The 17963-nt window shown below is 39.7% G+C and overlaps 1 protein-coding gene across 2 annotated transcripts; it reads left to right on the top strand.

Annotated features, from left to right (window-relative positions):
* The first annotated feature begins 2007 nt into the window (after positions 1–2007).
* Positions 2008–16679, top strand: rlim (ring finger protein, LIM domain interacting). 2 transcript variants are annotated; one of them, XM_079838411.1, is made up of 4 exons: positions 2008–2146; positions 2870–3064; positions 12637–12741; positions 12849–16679. In XM_079838411.1, the coding sequence occupies exons 2-4, from the start codon at positions 2896–2898 to the stop codon at positions 15242–15244; spliced, it is 2670 nt and encodes an 889-aa protein (XP_079694537.1). In that variant the 5' UTR covers positions 2008–2146; positions 2870–2895; the 3' UTR covers positions 15245–16679. The 2 variants fall into 2 exon arrangements, with proteins under 2 accessions (XP_079694537.1, XP_079694536.1); XM_079838410.1 differs by having other exon boundaries at positions 12843–16679.
* The last annotated feature ends 1284 nt before the right edge of the window (positions 16680–17963 follow it).

Here is a 17963-nt window from a genome sequence, read left to right as displayed (position 1 = left end):
GGTCGTTTCAGCCAAAATGAGAAATAAGCCACACTGTATACTGATTTTACCACGCAAATAATTCTATAATTGGAGATTATGACATATGACAACAAAAAGTTAAGGGGAAAAAAATCTTTCCAGTATCTTATTGAAAACATATTCGATTTTAATAATTTAGTGCTTGTCAAACACGTTACTTACAAAATAACTCTTGGTGTAACATTTTTTAGATTAAAATGTTTTCTCAGAGAGAGCACACACACACACACACACACACACACACACACACACACACACACACACACACACACACACACACACACACACACACCTTTCAGTGCCTCAGTGACATCATTTCCTGTATGGTTGTGGGAGATAATTCCACCAATTTAAAGGCAAAGTATATGGTAACAGAGTTGACACAAGATTTATGTTAAATTAGTTATTTTAAAATAATTTAACGTTGTAGAATTAGGAAAAATTACTATTTATGACAATTTCTTATTGATAAAATAAATTACTTTTTACCAAAATAAAAGTAAAATAAAATATTTTCATTACACAATGTAACATGACGGAAAAAATACACTGACTAATTCAGACAACAAGAAATCATGATTCTTAGCTTTACAAAACACTTTTTATTTTATTTACAGAAAATATGATAATGTCATGGCCTGTAACATCGTGTGATGCATGACAACGAGTAACAAATTATATATATATATATACCCAGAGTTGTTCTTAGGCTCGGCACAAACGCTACTTCCAATATAGGCCTACTCCATGGAGCCATGTCACAAATAACCGACAACATCAGTGTTAAATAGGGACTTTTAAGTTGTATTATATTAATTATGATATTATAGTAATATCAACATTTTAAGAGAAGCTTACTGGCCTTTGCGCATGTTTTGGGGCTCCTCCGGGGTCTTCTTTTGATACAATATGTCACATGACATACCAGAATGCATTATGGTCCAAAATGACTGTTATCCAGGAATGATATTAGAGAAATCAATTGGAGACAAAAGTCTTTCTATCATAAAAATTTAAATAAGCTAAGTATTATCCTTTGTGTTCTGTGTTAGATTAACTGAGACTTGTTACAGCACTTGCATACTGTAGCCTCTGACTGTTGTAGTTGCTTCTATTGCTCTCATTTGTAAGTCGCTTTGGATAAAAGCGTCTGCTAAATGACTAAATGTAAATGTAAATTATCACTATATTTGTAGGTATCATTGAAAACATCAATACAATTATGCCAAAGTATAGATTTTAAATAATTGTATTATATATAATATAATATATTATATAATATATAATTTACATTTTTGTATTCAGTTTTCAAGCCGGGACAGTTACCCGGAATGACATTTTGGGACTTTTGAGCTCAATAGTTCCTTAAAAATTAATAATGAATATTCACATTAAGTAATTAAGAGGAGGAGGTCGAGTCATTTAATGTAGTGCATTTAAAAATGTATATATATATATATATATATATATATATATATATATATATATATATATATATATATATATATATATATATATATATATATATATATATATATATATATATATATATATATATATATATATATATATATATATATATATAATATATATAATATTTTTCAAGTAAATGTACTTTATCAGTGTTTTTCTTTGGAAACTTTCTAACTTGTACTCAAGCGAAACTTTGAATTACTTTTCCTTGAGTATTAAATTCAATTCAATATGTAAGTAAAAAGTACAATATTATGCTTTGGAATGTTGTGAAGTAAAAGTTTTCCAAAGAAAAACACTGATAAAGTACAGACACTTGAAAATAGTAAAAAAAATACCTCACAACTGCCCGCCTATCTGCCCATATTTGATTATTTCTGAGACATATGAATATGATAAATAAGCCACATATACAGTGATTTTACACCCTTAGACTTGTCACAACCTACAAAATGATGTTGACATACTTCAGCGTTAAATAGGGACTTTTAAGTTGTATTACGTTTCCGCACCGCACACCGGAAGTAGATTCACGCTGAAGAGACGCTTGAGAAAATGTACTCCTGAATAGCTGTCAAGAATAACACTTATAAACATCTACAAGGCAGATAAGGGACCTGTTACTAGATAAGGCGTCGACGGGTTTATTGAGGTATTCTTCTATGTTTTTTCTCATTTCACCGGTCAGTTGTTGTGATCGTCGAAATGACGGAGAGCTCGCTGGCTGTGTTTATCTCATAGCCGTGCTAACATTAGCTTCGCGTTAGCTTAGCACGAGAAGAAAGCTGGTTCTCCATAGGCTACGCGAGCTAACTTGAGCCCAGCTTGAGCTCATGCTACGGCTAACACTAGCCTTCACCCGTTTACTAGTTCATGGTTGCGAGAGGTTTGTCGTCACACATTACGAAATATACCATTGCTGTAATATTAGTGATATAAGTCCTAGCGTAATGAACTCTCTTACATTGGCATGGCATTCATTGTGCTAATTCCATCGAGGACACACGTAAAGGTTGTTTTCCCTGAGATTCCTGGCCTTTAGCCTGTTTAGCTCGCTGATGCCATTTTGTTTTCAGTCAGCTCATTATATCTGAACAGAGACCCGAGAAATCACAGTCTAACTCACAATATTATACTGTGTTTTAGGAAGATTATTCCTAGCACGTTCACGTTTTACCAGCTTCATTAGACACAGGTAACAAAGACTCGTATAGGAACTGTGTGGCCATATGATGGTGATGCTATCATATAGGTACTGGAGGATGGCTATATTCATTTATTAGCTCATGCTGGGTTGAATACAATGGCTGTTGGGTCAGTGTGTGTGTGTGTGTGTTTTGACTGATGTTTTGACTGATTGACTCTTGTGTTGTAGTTGGATCTGACATCTGGGTCGCAGAGATGGAGGGTCAGGATAATGCAGATCAGGGCAGCAGTGATCAGTCTGAAATACAACGCCGAAGACAGCTGGACCGTCTGGACAGAGAAGAGGCCTTCTACCAGTTTGTCAACAATCTCAGTGAAGAAGACTACAGGCTCATGAGAGACAACAATCTGCTTGGCACGCCTGGTAAATCCTTTGTTTCTTCATGTTTTTACATGCTGCAAAACTACAACTGATGGCAAAAGTGCTCCATTGAGACAATTTGGTCATGTGTCAGTCCCACCAGGATTTTGTGATACGATATGGTGATTTATAGAATTAGGAAGCCGTCTGTACCATATTATGTATTATGTTAGACGCACAGTAGTCAAATAGAACAAACAAAATGCATAAATCTGGTTTATTTTGGTATCTTACCAAAAAAAGGCTAGTCAGTGGTGTCCTCATAAAATCACAATCGACCTTATTTACTTTGTTAGCACACTTTACTGGTCTTGGGGTGAACAATTTAAAAATTGTTTGCCTTGATAATCTTTAATCAAAATCTGAAAAGTAACCTCCGGTCTGGAATGGTGTTCCTTTTCCCGATGATGTCAGTTTGAATATCATTAAGCACTCCCCTCCAACCGTTAGTCTGCTATGAGCGAGAGATGGAGAGGAGGAGCGCTGGAGTAAAACCGTATGTTCGTTTCACTTGGAAATACGTCACAGCACCGAAGTAAAATCCGTTGCAACTTCCGGTTCACTGCGACTTTAATAACACGATCACTTATGGTGGGAAATATGACCAAAATCTTATACGTAAACCACAGCAATATGCAACTTCCTAATATAAGGGAAATTAAGGAGAATTAAGTAAACGGTTAGGAATAAAATTAGAACTTGTATACAAAGACAAATAAATACAACATAAAAATACAGATACAAACAGTGCTTTAAAGTGATAGTTCAGCCGAATGAACAATTCTGTCATCATTTACTTCTGAACACAAAAGAAGATATTTAGAGGAATGTCAGTTGATGGGGTCCATCAACTGTTCGGTTACTAACATTCCTCAAAATATCTTCTTTTGTGTTCTGCAGAACAAAGACATTAAAACAGGTTTGGAAAAACTTGAGGTAGGGCTGGGCGATAAAACGATCGCGATAGACACGTAATCGATATCAATAAAAAATATGTTCGATAAAACGTTCTTCGCCGGAATAAACCGGAGATTGCAAAGCAAGTTTGGTTGCATGAACAAAGGCACTCGCTCTCTGGTAACATAGGAACGTAGGGAGTGACACACTAACAGCCAATCATGTAACAGTATACTGTTTGGTTGCGCCATAGCGTTGTCTCGTGTTGGATTCTTCAGTAACAGAACCGGCGTGGAGGGATAAGTGGAAAACGAGTGCCGCAGCGAGCGAGGAAATTGTTGATAAAACAAGTTAGCTCGCCAGTATGGCAGTTTTTTGGATTTTATAAGTCTGACCGTAGTCAGACCAAACTTGTTTTACCACCTTAAGCCTGGTTTATACTCTTGTCTGGCTCTGCAGTGCAAGCCTCCGCTGACTGCACACACACACCTGGACTGTTTGGGGACGTGTTTATACTCGACGCGCTCGCCGTTGTACTATTCTTTGAAATGACATGGAGCGGTACTCTGCGTCAGTGCCTTATGACAAAGCATCTAAACGGTACAAAAAAATAACAATTGTTAAGTGTTCATTGTGATTTTAGACTTATATTTATGAAACTTGAAACTCAAGTATGAAACTCTTATATCGTGATACAGTTTCCAGCCATATCGCCCAGCCCTAACTTGAGGGTGAGTAAAGGATGATTTTGGATGAACTACCCCTGTAAAGTCCCCCCCCCCAAAAAAAAACCACTAGGCCAGTGTTATATATTTTGTTCAGTTGAGTACTTGCAATATCCCAAATGTTTCCAACTATTTGTAAATCGTGAGAAATTGCTCTTTTACCCGAGGAACCGGGACGTGTGAGGGAGTCGCCTGTCGATGACATCATATCTGCGTTACCCTCGTTTTCCGGTTTTATTTTGCAGAAACGCTTTACTCTCACTGCAGTGTGAACAAGTGTCATAGCAGCCGCTGAGAGAACGCACAGAGTAACGTCATAACATCATTATCAACACACTCAGATGTGTCTAATATGATAAACAGAGCTGTGTTACCTCATGACCGGAGAAGAGGAAGTGGCGCCGGCGACTGTGTCATAATAAAAGTCCCGCTGCTCGTGAGGCGTGTGCTGCGTTCATCTCATTAACAATCGCTTCAGCGGTTCCTCAGCTCCACAACACTTGGTCCTGCTCTGCTTCAGACTTCAGTAACGTTAATAATCACATCAACATGATTTCTGCCCGAGTCCTATCCCGATTCTTTTCCACCGGCTGTGAGGTGAAGACCACATGTCCCAAGATTCTGCGCTCAAACGTGTTTCCCCCTGTTGTTGTTTAACTACACAGACCGGAGCGGGTGTATATTCGTTTGCTTTAACTTTAAGACCTACAGTAATGTGCAGATCCAATACTGACACTGAAGTCCCAAACTTGTTCACTCAAGACATAACTGCTAAGATGGACAAATAGGCATAATTACTTGTGCGCTGACAGGCGGCCAACGCATGCACACAATCTACAGCCAGTCTGACATCAGTCAGTGCGAATTGAGTTGGTGCTATACAGCACTTTAATTAACTCTTCTTTTTTTGTGTTATCAGGCATATCATAGTTTTTATTTGGTCATTCATCCATCTTATGTGAGACGGCAGGTTAGAAAGATTCGCTTTGGCTTTCACACGTCTGTATCCTCGTGAAAATAACGCATTACAGCTGTACTGTCATTAGGGATGATTCAATTAGATAATATTTATTTTTGTGATTTAAAAATATTTTTTGCGATTATTTTGTGGTGAAATTGCGTATTATGCAGGATTGCAAAAAAGCAAAATTTTGTTGATTTTGTGTTGTATTCAGCAATCGCGGAAAACTGGAGGGACGGATATGTGTAAGAGAGCAGGGTCATTCAGTGTCACCTAGGGGTGTAACGGTACTCTACTGTCATTTCATCACGGTTCGGTACAGCTGGGGGGAGAAAACAACTAAACGCAAATTTTTTTTTATAGTGGTTTACTGAACAAATTGTGTTTTTCTTTTAATGAATATAAACGAGAATACCAATGGTGACAGTTAAAAAATGTGGAGATGATGAAGCATGCTTTTTCCAAAATAATAAAGATTTCTCAGTGCCGGCAGCTGGCACCCTGTAGCCCGAGTCTGGTTTGCCCACTGAAGCTAAGCAGGAAACCAGGTGTTAGTGAGGCCAGCAGGGGGCGCTCACCCTGTGGTCTGTGTGGGTCCTAACACCCCAGTATAGTGATGGGGACACTATACTGTAACAAGCACCGTCCTTCAGATGAGACGTTAAACCGAGCTCCTGACTCTCTGTGGTCATAAAAAATCCCAGGATGTCCTTCAAAAAAGAGTATATCATATACTGATTGGCTTCTTCACTCGGTCTCCTCTCCACCAATCAGCTGTAGGGGTGGTAATCTTAAGGCACTTAACGATTCGATCCGATTCCCAAAACGATTCTTAACATACATTTTTATCCTGCTGTGCAAATACATGAACTTTAGATTTTAACCAAAATTGGAGCTAATATGTGTTTTGTTTTTAGTTAGAAAATCTGTTTGACAGTATTGCCATATTAAAAATGATTATGAAGATTTCTTTCAATACTTTTATTTTATTAACAAAGTTATATTCAAGATTATCAAGCTCTAATGAAACATAGTAAGCCATACAATTGCAAAGAACAATCATTAAGAATAAACAGTTCTCAATTTACAACTAAGTGTGACAATTTTTCAGTTTCTTTAGAACATTTTAACAAAAAATGTCTTCAAAGCAAAAAAACAGTTTACTTTGCTTAGAGCCACAAAAAATCTTTAAAACATAGGCTAATGTAGAAGGAAAACAACTTTAGTGCTCGCTGAGAAGCCAAATTCAGTGTGTGCGCATAACATCTCACATGAGAACCTGCCGAGCTGCAACAGTCATGTTAGAGACATTTAACCAATCACTCACCAAAACAAAGTCTTTGTTCAGAATTTCCCATTCGTTTGAAACATTGTGCAGTAGTTCAGCAATATTACATAAATCATTCCAAAAATTATACCGCGGATGTTGGTAGGTTTATATCCCGGCCTCCGCATCGGAGACATCGGCAAAAAACGTGTGCGCCGGAGATTGTTTAAAAGGTGAAACCACGGTCTATGGGTGAAACGGGTGTGACGCGGCCATGCACTTACCAGACGCCTCGCGCTGATTTTTCTTTGCAGCCAAAATTAACTAGAAATACCACATTTGGATTATCATAAACAAGGTCGGAAATTAACAGGGGCTTGGGGCACAAATGCCACCAAAAATGAATTAATAAAAAATCATTTAAAAACGCTCCTGTATGAGTTCTTGATTTAATCTTTATCAGCTGCAGTCCATAACATTTATTTTGTTTAAAATTAACTAGATGCATATGAGTGAGTGCATCATAAATCCATTTTCCAAACCGTGTTTTTATCTTACCCTGAATCACTACGGTACACATATAATAAGTGTTTATATTCTGACTATTCAATTCCAGTTCGGGTCGCAGCGCTGCAGAGGAGCACAGTCCCTGCGTGACATGGACACAAACAGAGAGAAGTAGCTCAGGCTGCAGTGTTCTTCCGCGATACGCCTGCAGTTATGCTTATTAAGCGCATAAAGTTACGGACAGCTATTGCTCCGAGTATTGGCATGATTGCAAATGTGATACTGATCTTGTAAAAAAGTCCAATAGACAAGTTAAGTAACAACGTTTTAGCCACAATACTGTTTATTTCGTGAAATGACTCGCACATAGACTTGACGCCCCCTACTGGCTGTTTTATTTTCATATTTATACTTTGCATGGACTTTTTATGTAAAATATAAATCTTTTAACTAAGTTTAAGTTTAACTTGTACATAGCCTATTTCTAAATTCAAAAACTTATATTTAAAACATTCATACAACATTATTTACCCATGAGCTGCATTAAATCTATGTAAATGTGTCTAAACACCACTTCAGATAGAGCTGCTGTGCCACTTCTACAGTGCAAAGATGGATCTTTTGATGCTGATTTAATTAGATTGGTAACAGTCTGGTTGTGTCTTATTGCTCTAACTGAATTTATTGTTTAAATTAACATTTTAAAAACAACTTTTCTATTTTAATTGAAGAAACTGACAAAAGATGATGCATACATAATAAGATTAGAAAACATTGCTCTTATAATGGTAAAAATGCCCCTGGACATTAATTTAAAGGGACAAAGATCATCCTGTAATGGGAAAGTTATAATTGGAATGCGTGTTATTGATCAGAAAGTGCTTCTAAATTTTTGACTGTGCTCCTCAAGAAAAATGTTAGCGTAGAGCCCTGCCACTGAACACAGCATAACACATTTGATTGTTTTGAACTGAACGCAAGCCCCAGTAACTTTGAGTGCTACACTATATGGGTTTGCATGTAGCTGCTCGGCCATGGAAACCAATGCCACGAAGCTCCTGGCACACAGTTTTTGTGCTGATGTTCGTGCCAGTGGAAGTTTAGACATCTTCAGCTATGCCATTAGCAGAGCATCAATGACTTTTATGAACTTTTACAAACCATGCTCCTCAGTGTGAATTTACGTGGTTGCTGCTGTTCCTAAACGCTTCCACTTTCCATTAATACCTCTTATGGTGCGTTCACACCGGACGCGAATGACGTGATTTGCGCGAGTGATTTACATGTCAAGTCAATGCAGAGACGCGAAATGGCATTCTGCGGCGCGAATTGAGCGTTTTGAACGAGTGATTCGCGCGAATTGCTCAAGTTGAAAAATCTGAACTTTGACGGATATTCGCGCCGCGTTAACCAATCAGGAGCTTGCTCTAGTAGTGACAACAATGAGGAGAAAATCAATCTGTATATTAATATCTGGTTCAGACAATATGATTATCACTGTGATAACATTAAATTACATGAAACACAACCCAGTCTCTTTTTGTTAAATGCAAGTTTATGTTTGATCAATAATACAAAAGTATAAGTAAAAGGTATAAGAAGCTATACATGAAATAAAGCAAACAATTCAGTCAAACATTCAATGTCAGTGCTAGTCGGCTACAACTGTAACGTACAGTTATAGCCTAAAAATAAAAAAGTAATGAAACTTCACTTTGCCCTCAGCCTAAACGATTTGCCAGGGAACAAATAGATCCATGAGAGCAAAGATCGGCTGTTACATCTACACAAGACGAATTATAGCTCGAGACGCCACAGAGACATCAGAGCCAGCGGCAGATGGCAGAAGGACTGGCCGAGGAAAGGCTGCTCTCGCCGGGGGTTAATGAGCGCTGCTGGTCCACTGGAGCTCACAACTCCGAAAACGCCAGATAAGATGTTCAAATAGGCGCTCTTTATATAAATAAACCACAGATTTGAGCTTTAAACAACTACATTATCGCCTGAAAAAGTCTTAACTACGTTTTGTCACACATTAACAGTAGATTTTAACAAAAAAAGATGTGTAAACACAGCCCATGTCAGCCATCTCTCAACGAGACGAGCCGCTGGCAGAAGCCCCTCCCATGACGTCTGTTGTGCAGTGAATGTTACGCGCGAATGAAGCGAGTAAACTCAAAATGTTCAAGCATCCACCTTCGCGCAAATAGCGTGAATTATTCGCGTCCGGTGTGAACGCCACATTACAGTTGACCATGGAGTATCTAGCCGGGATGAAATTTCATAAACAGACTTATTTGAAGAGTTCAATGAATTCAAGCGTGGTATATATATATAATTGTTTTTTTTTTTTTTACAAATGCTTGTAAATGCAGACTGCATGGATAGGTGCTTGATGTTGTACCCCTGTGGCAATGGGTCTGATTAAAGCACATTCATTCAATAATTAAGAGGTGTGTCCCAATGCTTTTGTCCCAATAGTGCTTTTTAATTACCAGAACACATTCAGCTGTCTCGCCGTTTTGATTGGGAAATTGTCAATACCACAGGCTCTTTCACAGATCTTTCGATTCCCTTCTTAGGTCTTTTTGTAAGCAGACATATTGCCAGTTATCTTTGCATTTTACTTCAATGGTTTGCCTTTTGTTTCTGTGCTCGGAAACAAGTAAACAAACAAAACACAAACTTATGAAGCCACCCAATCCTTTTATGTCCCAGGACAGTGGAAAGGAATGTTATTTTGGAGCATCCTTTAGACATTCGTCCTGCCGATGATTGCATTGAACGGACATTTCTTGTCCTGGTAAGTCCGGTGGTTTTCAGGTATGTTCTGTTCTTTTGCAGTTTAATGAGTCTTTCTAGACAGCTACTGCATAAAGACTAGATCATTCATTCATAAACTACCGTTTGAATTTGCAAAAAGGCAAAATTCTGCATATCCAACTTCGTCAGAAGACATTATATTATTGGAAAGTATCTTGGAGGTATTGTGTCACAAAAATGCATGTACCATGCCATTTGAAACGTATGTCTTGTAAACTGTTATGCATTTCGTCCCTTTACACTTTGGCAGACCACCCTTTTCAAGCGGACTCGGGTACGGTTAGTTCGGAAGAGTTTTCACTCTTATCGTATCAGCCAAACAAACTGAACTCTGACGTCAATCGAACCTAGAATAGTGAACATTTTATCATCTGTTGTTTTATTTATCTGTTATTTCCAACCTGGTTCATTGTGTATTAACATAGTTGCAGACCATGAATGTGTCGGATATGCAGTGTTTTGCTACATTTTGTTTTATGTGTAAAAATACTGTTTATTTTTAAGTGTATCCCATTAATTGTTTTCTTGTGCAAGCCATGTATTAATAAAGGAATTTGAGTCTTGTTGATTCTTTAAAACATCCTGATCATTCACATTTAACCCCATGAACCACCAATGGTGACAAGCTTAGTATACTTTTCTATTTCCAATTGAAACAGGATGTTTGGTTGGGACTTTTTTTTATAGACTTTACGTCACACCAGTGAACTATGATTTGCAGCTTGCTGTTGCTAGTCAGTGGCAGGTGATATTAGGGGGAAGAGATTTCTAGAGAGCATTTTATTGGATGATAATTTGGAATTTCCTCTTGGTGCAAGAAGAAGACAAGACTTAAAGGATTAGTTCACCCCAAAAGGAAAATGTCCTGATATTTTACTCACCCCAATGCCATCCAAGATGTTCATGTCTTTCTTTCTTCAGTCGAAAAGAAATGAAGTATTTTGAAGAAAACGTTCCAGGGTTTTTTATCATATAATGCTTTTCAATTGCAACCAAAATGCTGAAGGTCCAAATTAGACATGTGCCGGTAAACGGTAATACGATATACCGCAATAATGAACATGCACAATATTGTTATCGTGGGCACTTCAAAATACAGTGAATAATTATTTCTTGCGAATTAATCAGATTTTTAGAATGCATTTTAAGAATACTTTACCCATCAACCGTTTAAAATGAACAATACGACAAAGAGGAACGCGCACTGATGTAAACCAAACCCAACGTGCATGAGCAGTGAGTGGCGGAATGAGTGAAGGAGATGTGCATTCACTCTCTGACAGCAGAGGGCGCTGACGGAACAGCAGAAATGCAGCCGTTTCCCCAGTAATTCTCATAAACAAAACCTAATACTTAAAGACTTAAGGCTATTGATTTTCAAACTTAAACATTTTATATTTTAATCTGGACTAAATTACATGCCCTAGATATTGTTTGAATATGTTCCGATCGTTATTCAGTCACACACTTTACAATAAGGCTCCATTATTTAACATTAGTTCATTCATTAACAAACTGACAATGAAAAATACTTCTAAAACGTTTATTAATCTTAGTTAAATGTACATTTCAGCATTTAATAACACATTATTATTATTATTATTATCAAAAGTTGTAACTATTATTTAATGGACCTGAGCTAACACTGACTAACAGTTGCTTTTTTAACTAACATTATCAAAGAATAATAACTGAAAAAATGTAGTTATTCGCTCTTTGTTGATGTTAATCCATTAACTAGTGAGGCCTTATTGTAAAGTGTTACCTTTTGTTCTTTATAATTCTTTTGCACTTAATCTGTTTTAAATATTTGTTTACTTTTATACATTTTTGTGTATTGCTTTATTGTATTTAAATGTTTGGTTCTTTTGTTATAAGAAAGTTATTAAACCTGTTATAGTATGACAACACTTTTTTTGCAACAAATTTCAATACTGTGATTATACCGTGATAAAAGCTTCAACAATTAATCGCAACATGAAAATTTGATACCGGCACATGCCTAGTCCAATTCAATGCAGTTTCGAAGGGCTTTGATGGGCTCTGAAAATGGCTGACGGTTTCGCTAGATAAGACCCGATTCCTCATCTGGGATCACGCAGAGCCTCTGGAGCCCATCGAAGCGCTTTAAAACTGCATTGATTTGGACCTTCAGGATTTTGGTTGCTGAAAACTTATCATATGATGAAAAACTCTTTTACTTATAATTAGTCTTTAAGAGGTCTTGACGGAGAAATATTGGAAATGTGCATGAATGAAACTTTATGAAATGGACCACCATAATCAAATAATTTAATTGGTCTGATTGACTTTGCCTAGTAGGTTACATGTTTCCCTGCAAGATCCCCACTTTTTCTCTTCTGTCACAATTCTAACTATTATGTTTCTTGGTTAGGTGAAATTACAGCAGATGAACTGTTGAGCCGCCTTCGACAGGTGAAGGATGGCCCGGAGTCGCCCAGCAATGCCACAACTGAGGAAAGAAGGGAGGGGCCTGGTGGTAAGTCAACTGTAAAATGCCCTGTTCGTATATAAAATCCATATCATCCAGGTGACTACTTGTGATTCTGCCCTGTTTTGATAATTTGTTGTTGTTCTCAGCAACAGAGGTGGAGGGCACTGAGGAAAACCCCAGTGGGGAGACGCTTCTTGACTGGCTCAACACAGTACGACAGACGGGGAATACAACAAGGAGCGGTTACAGGGGTAACCAGTCATGGCGGGCTGTGAGCCAAACCAATCCCAACAGTGGTGATTTCCGTTTCAGCTTGGAGATCAATGTCAATCGCAACATAGCTGAACAGCAAACGCAGACAGAAGGGGGCCAGGAAAGAGCAGATGGCCCTGTGTCTGAGCCGGAGAGTCTTATGGAGACTGCAGAGGTGGTTGAGGAGCCAGTGGTAGATGAGCTGGCTGTTATAGTAGAGCCAGAGCTGCCAGTTCCTAGCACCCTGTCTCTAAACAGGGAAGTTAATGCACCAGATCCACCAACCTTAGCTCCCCCAACCGTAGCTCCCCCAACCTTAGCTCCCCCAACCGTAGCTCCCCAAACCTTGGCTCCACTAACCTTAGCTCCCCAAACCTTGGCTCCACTAACCTTAGCTCCCCAAACCTTGGCTCCCCCAACCTTAGCTCCCCCAACCTTAGCTCCCCCAACCATAGCTCCCCCAACCATAGCTCCCCCAACCATAGCTCCCCCAACCATAGCTCCCCCAACCATAGCTCCCCCAACCATAGCTCCTCCAAACATAGCTCCCCCAAACATAGCTCCCCCAAACATAGCTCTTCCAAACATAGCTCCTCCAAACATAGCTCCTCCAAACATAGCTCCCCCAACCACAGCTCCCCCAACCATAGCTCCCCCAACCACAGCTCCTCCAAACATTGCTCCCTCATACACAGCTCCTCCGAACATTGCTCCCTCATACACAGCTCCTCCGAACATTGCTCCCTCATACATTGCTCCCTCATACACAGCTCCTCCAAACATTGCTCCCTCATACACAGCTCCTCCAAACATTGCTCCCTCATACACAGCTCCTCCAAACATAGCTCCCCCAACCATAGCTCCCCCAAACATAGCTCCCCCAACCATAGCTCCCCCAACCACAGCTCCCCCAAACATAGCTCCCCCAACCACAGCTCCCCCTACCACAGCTCCCCCAACCACAGCTCCCCCAACCATAGCTCCACCAAACATAGCTCCCCCAACTTTAGCCCCTCCAACCTTAACCCCTCCAACCGTATCTCCCTCAACCTTAGCCCCTCCAAACCTAGCTCCCCCAACCTTGCCTCCAGTGGAGCAACCACGAAGAGGTCAAATAAGGGCTCGCAGTAGAAGCCCAGAGCAGCGACGGACAAGGGCTCGTACTGCAAGAGGTCGTTCACCGCTCAACCTTGAAAGATTGGATGGACTTCCGCCTACTCAGCATGGCCTACCTTCTCGCCATCCTGAGATCCTGCCTGAACCCCAGGTAGAGGGAAGCTCAAGGACTCGGCAATTATTTTTGCCTAGGCAGAGCACCGTGGAAATGGAAACTCAAGAATCGGGAGCAGCACCTGAGTTACCTGGAACACCACAGGAAAGAGAGATAAATGCTGGAGAAGCAGGAGCCTCAGGTCGTCGTCCCCCAACTATAATGCTGGATTTGCAGGTACGTAGGGTGCGTCCTGGAGAGTACCGCCAGAGAGACAGCATTGCTAACCGTACACGGTCTCGTTCGCAGACCTCCAATAACACTTTATTATACGAGACTGAGCGCGGGGGTTTCCGTCGGACTTTCTCCCGCTCTGAGCGGGCTGGAGTGAGAACATACGTCAGCACTATCCGCATTCCCATTCGGAGGATCTCAGATGCTGGACTTGGTGAAGCCACTTCTTTGGCTCTGCAGTCTATGATTCGACAGATCATGACTGGCTTCGGGGAACTTAGCTACTTTATGGACTCGGACTATCCAGACTCGAACCGTGAAGACAACCCACCAGCAGACCTTACTGATGCACTGGGTAACCCTGATGCTTCTACTGGAACCGCGGCAAGCGAAGCGGATTCCCATCTTCCTGGGCATGGAGCCGCGAACCAGGGTGGTGTAGAGGCACGGACAGAGGAAAGGGAACTGGAAGGTGGACTTCCCGGTGCTGCTGGTCCTCGGGAGAACCGAGGCAGACAACGGGCTCCCATCAGCCTGGATGAAACTGGATCTCTGCCCTTTCTGCGACTCGCGCACTTCTTCTTGCTCAACGAGGAAGACGACGACCAGCCCAGAGGTCTCACCAAAGAGCAGATTGACAACCTATCCATGCGAAACTTTGGTGAAAGCGATGCACTCAAAACCTGCAGCGTTTGCATTACGGAGTATGCTGAAGGCAACAAATTGCGAAAGCTGCCCTGCTCTCACGAGTACCATGTGCACTGTATCGACCGCTGGCTTTCAGAGAACTCAACCTGCCCTATTTGCCGCAGGGCGGTTCTTGTTTCCACCAACCGCGAGAGTGTTGTCTAGCCAAAATTGGTTTTGTGGCACTCCCAACAGGTTTCATGTCTCTTTTTCTCTCTTCCTTTTACATTTATTACCTAGTCATGTGAGGACTCTTATTGAGATTTTTCCATACATCCTATATAAAGTCATTATGTTTTATCAGATTTCCCGGTGCCAAGATCCCCCCCTCCGAACTATACATCAGTGTATTCTGACCCATCTTACAATAAATATTGGTGCAACCGATCAAGACCTTGCTGCAATCCCTGATCTTTAACATGTATCGAAGAGCAGCATTCGACAAGATTATATTATGAGTGGCAATGTAGGAGTGGGACGTATACTTTCATACTAGATTTGAGTTGTACTTTTAAGCAAGTATTATCAGGTTATAACAAAGATCGAATAAGTTCACGAATTGATACTATTGTAGAGCATCAGGAATTGCATTAAGGGTCAAGAATAGTGATCAGCATCCGCAAATACTTTTCAATCGGAGAATGCATTGAAACTGTCACACTGTGCTGCATCTAAAATGGTTTTGGTTTCATACAGTGTTGGTCGTGTGTTGGTATGAAAGCATAGTATGTGTTGTACCAATTGCACCATTATCATAAATGACTAAATGCAGATAAATAGTAGGAAATTCATGGAGTAGTTCTTAATGAATTTGTTATCCTGTGTAGAATAGATTTTGATTTGGCATTTTGAAAGTGTCCTGTGATACTGGTTTTGAAAACCATATGGTCAGACACTTTTTTTTATTTAAACAAACGGAAAAGGCTGTAAATAAGCTATGTTGACGCATCAGGTTGTATTTTTGCCCGTCTTCCCAAATGACGATAATGCATCAGTTGGCTGACTCAAACATGTTTCATATATCTTAAGAAATAAACGTGGCTACATATAGGCAATGTTGTGCAATGCTAATAAGGAAAATGTAAAGGAAGTTTTGACAAATTGACTTGTATGTTGTAGTCTGTAAATATTAACATTTAAAATGAAGACTTAAATGGAAGTTTTTCTAACAGTTCTGTACATTGAGAATAGCACCATTTATCTTACTCTGAGGAGGAAATTATTTTTCTCATTATGTAATGGTTGGTTCATACGGGAGCTGAGGTTCTTTATTCCCATGCAAGTAAAAAAATGCAGTGTTATTTCGAGACAATAGATGAAATATCTCTCTCCGTTGTTTCTGTGTTGACTTGGAAGACTAACCTTAAGCAAAATGTTCTCGACCACGAGTTACATCAACATTTCATGTATCATAAGCAAGCCAACCATTGTTAAAATGCATATTCTTACAATTCAGTTCTGAGGTCATGTATTATAAGAGCGAGTTACTCAATAGAATTTCTTAATTTTGTCAGCATATTTATAGTTATATTTTGAGTCAATATTTTGACTAGCTTCCAGTTTGCTGTGTTTGAAATGAATAAAATGATTTCCTCACCTGACCATTTCTCTGTGGCTTCGCCAGTGTCCCATCATGTTAAGTGCTGCTGTGGATTAAAGAAGGGCCTGCTATCAAGGAATCCAATTTAGCAATACACGCCCTTGAACATCTCAACAATGTGATGCTGTGAATGAAAATAAATACACACACACACTCACACACAGTCACACACACACACACACACACACAGTCACACACACACACACAGTCACACACACACACACATGTTTGTTTTTGTGAAATGTGAGGACATTCCATAGGCGTAATGGTTTTTATACTGTACAAACCGTATTTTCTATCCCCTTACACTGCCCCTGCCCCTAAACCTACCCATCACACACACACACACACACACACACACACACTGCCCCTGTCCCTAAACCTAGCCCTCACAGGAGACTGTGCAGTTCACTTTCTGTGAAAAAAAATCTTGTTCTGTGTGATTTATAAGCATTTTGAAAAGTGAGGACATGGGGAACGTCCTCATATTTCACCCTCTTTTTGTAATACCTATGTCATACCCATGTCATTATACACATTTGTGTCCTGATATTTCACAAAAACATGCCCACACACACACAGTCAGTCAGTCACACTCAGTCAGTCACACACACAGTCACACACACACACAGTCAGTCACACACACACACACACACACACACACACACACACACACAGTGTCACACACACACACACAGTCTCACACACACACACAGTCACACACAGTCTCACACAGTCACACACACAGTCACACACAATCACAGACACACACAGTCACAGACACACACACACACACACACGTATATATTCTGGAGAAGGTTTTATGTTCTGGTTTGTATTTTAATGAAATTATAATTTTCCATTTTGAGCTAAATTTGGATTATTTAGGTGACGTTTGCTTGTAACCACGCCACATATGTTGCACACTTTCTGCTACAACATAATGATCGGTCTGTTCTGGCTTCATCAAGCCGTAATGTTATTTGTATATTAAAATAAAAAGTGTACAGCTATAAGAGTGGTTTGTTGTTTAGAAAAAGAAAAGAGTGCTTAATTTAATAAGGCATGAATGCATTATTTGTATATAATGGTGTGATCCCCCCCCCCCCGCAATCACTAATATCAGAATCATGATGTCGTTTTTCAAAACGTTTTTCAAGCTCACAACTGATGATCAAAATCCACATTTTTTCAAATCTCAACTTTTTTTGGAGACAATACACATTGAACTAAAGTCACCATTTCAAACAGGCACAACAAAACTTCACAATAAAATCATTTCAA

This window comes from Gobio gobio (assembly GCF_949357685.1).
Source record: "Gobio gobio genome assembly, chromosome: 16".
In the NCBI taxonomy this organism is placed as follows: domain Eukaryota; kingdom Metazoa; phylum Chordata; class Actinopteri; order Cypriniformes; family Gobionidae; genus Gobio; species Gobio gobio.
The sequence above is the reverse complement of the archived record's forward strand: the minus strand, read 5'-3'. Positions and strand labels throughout refer to the sequence as shown.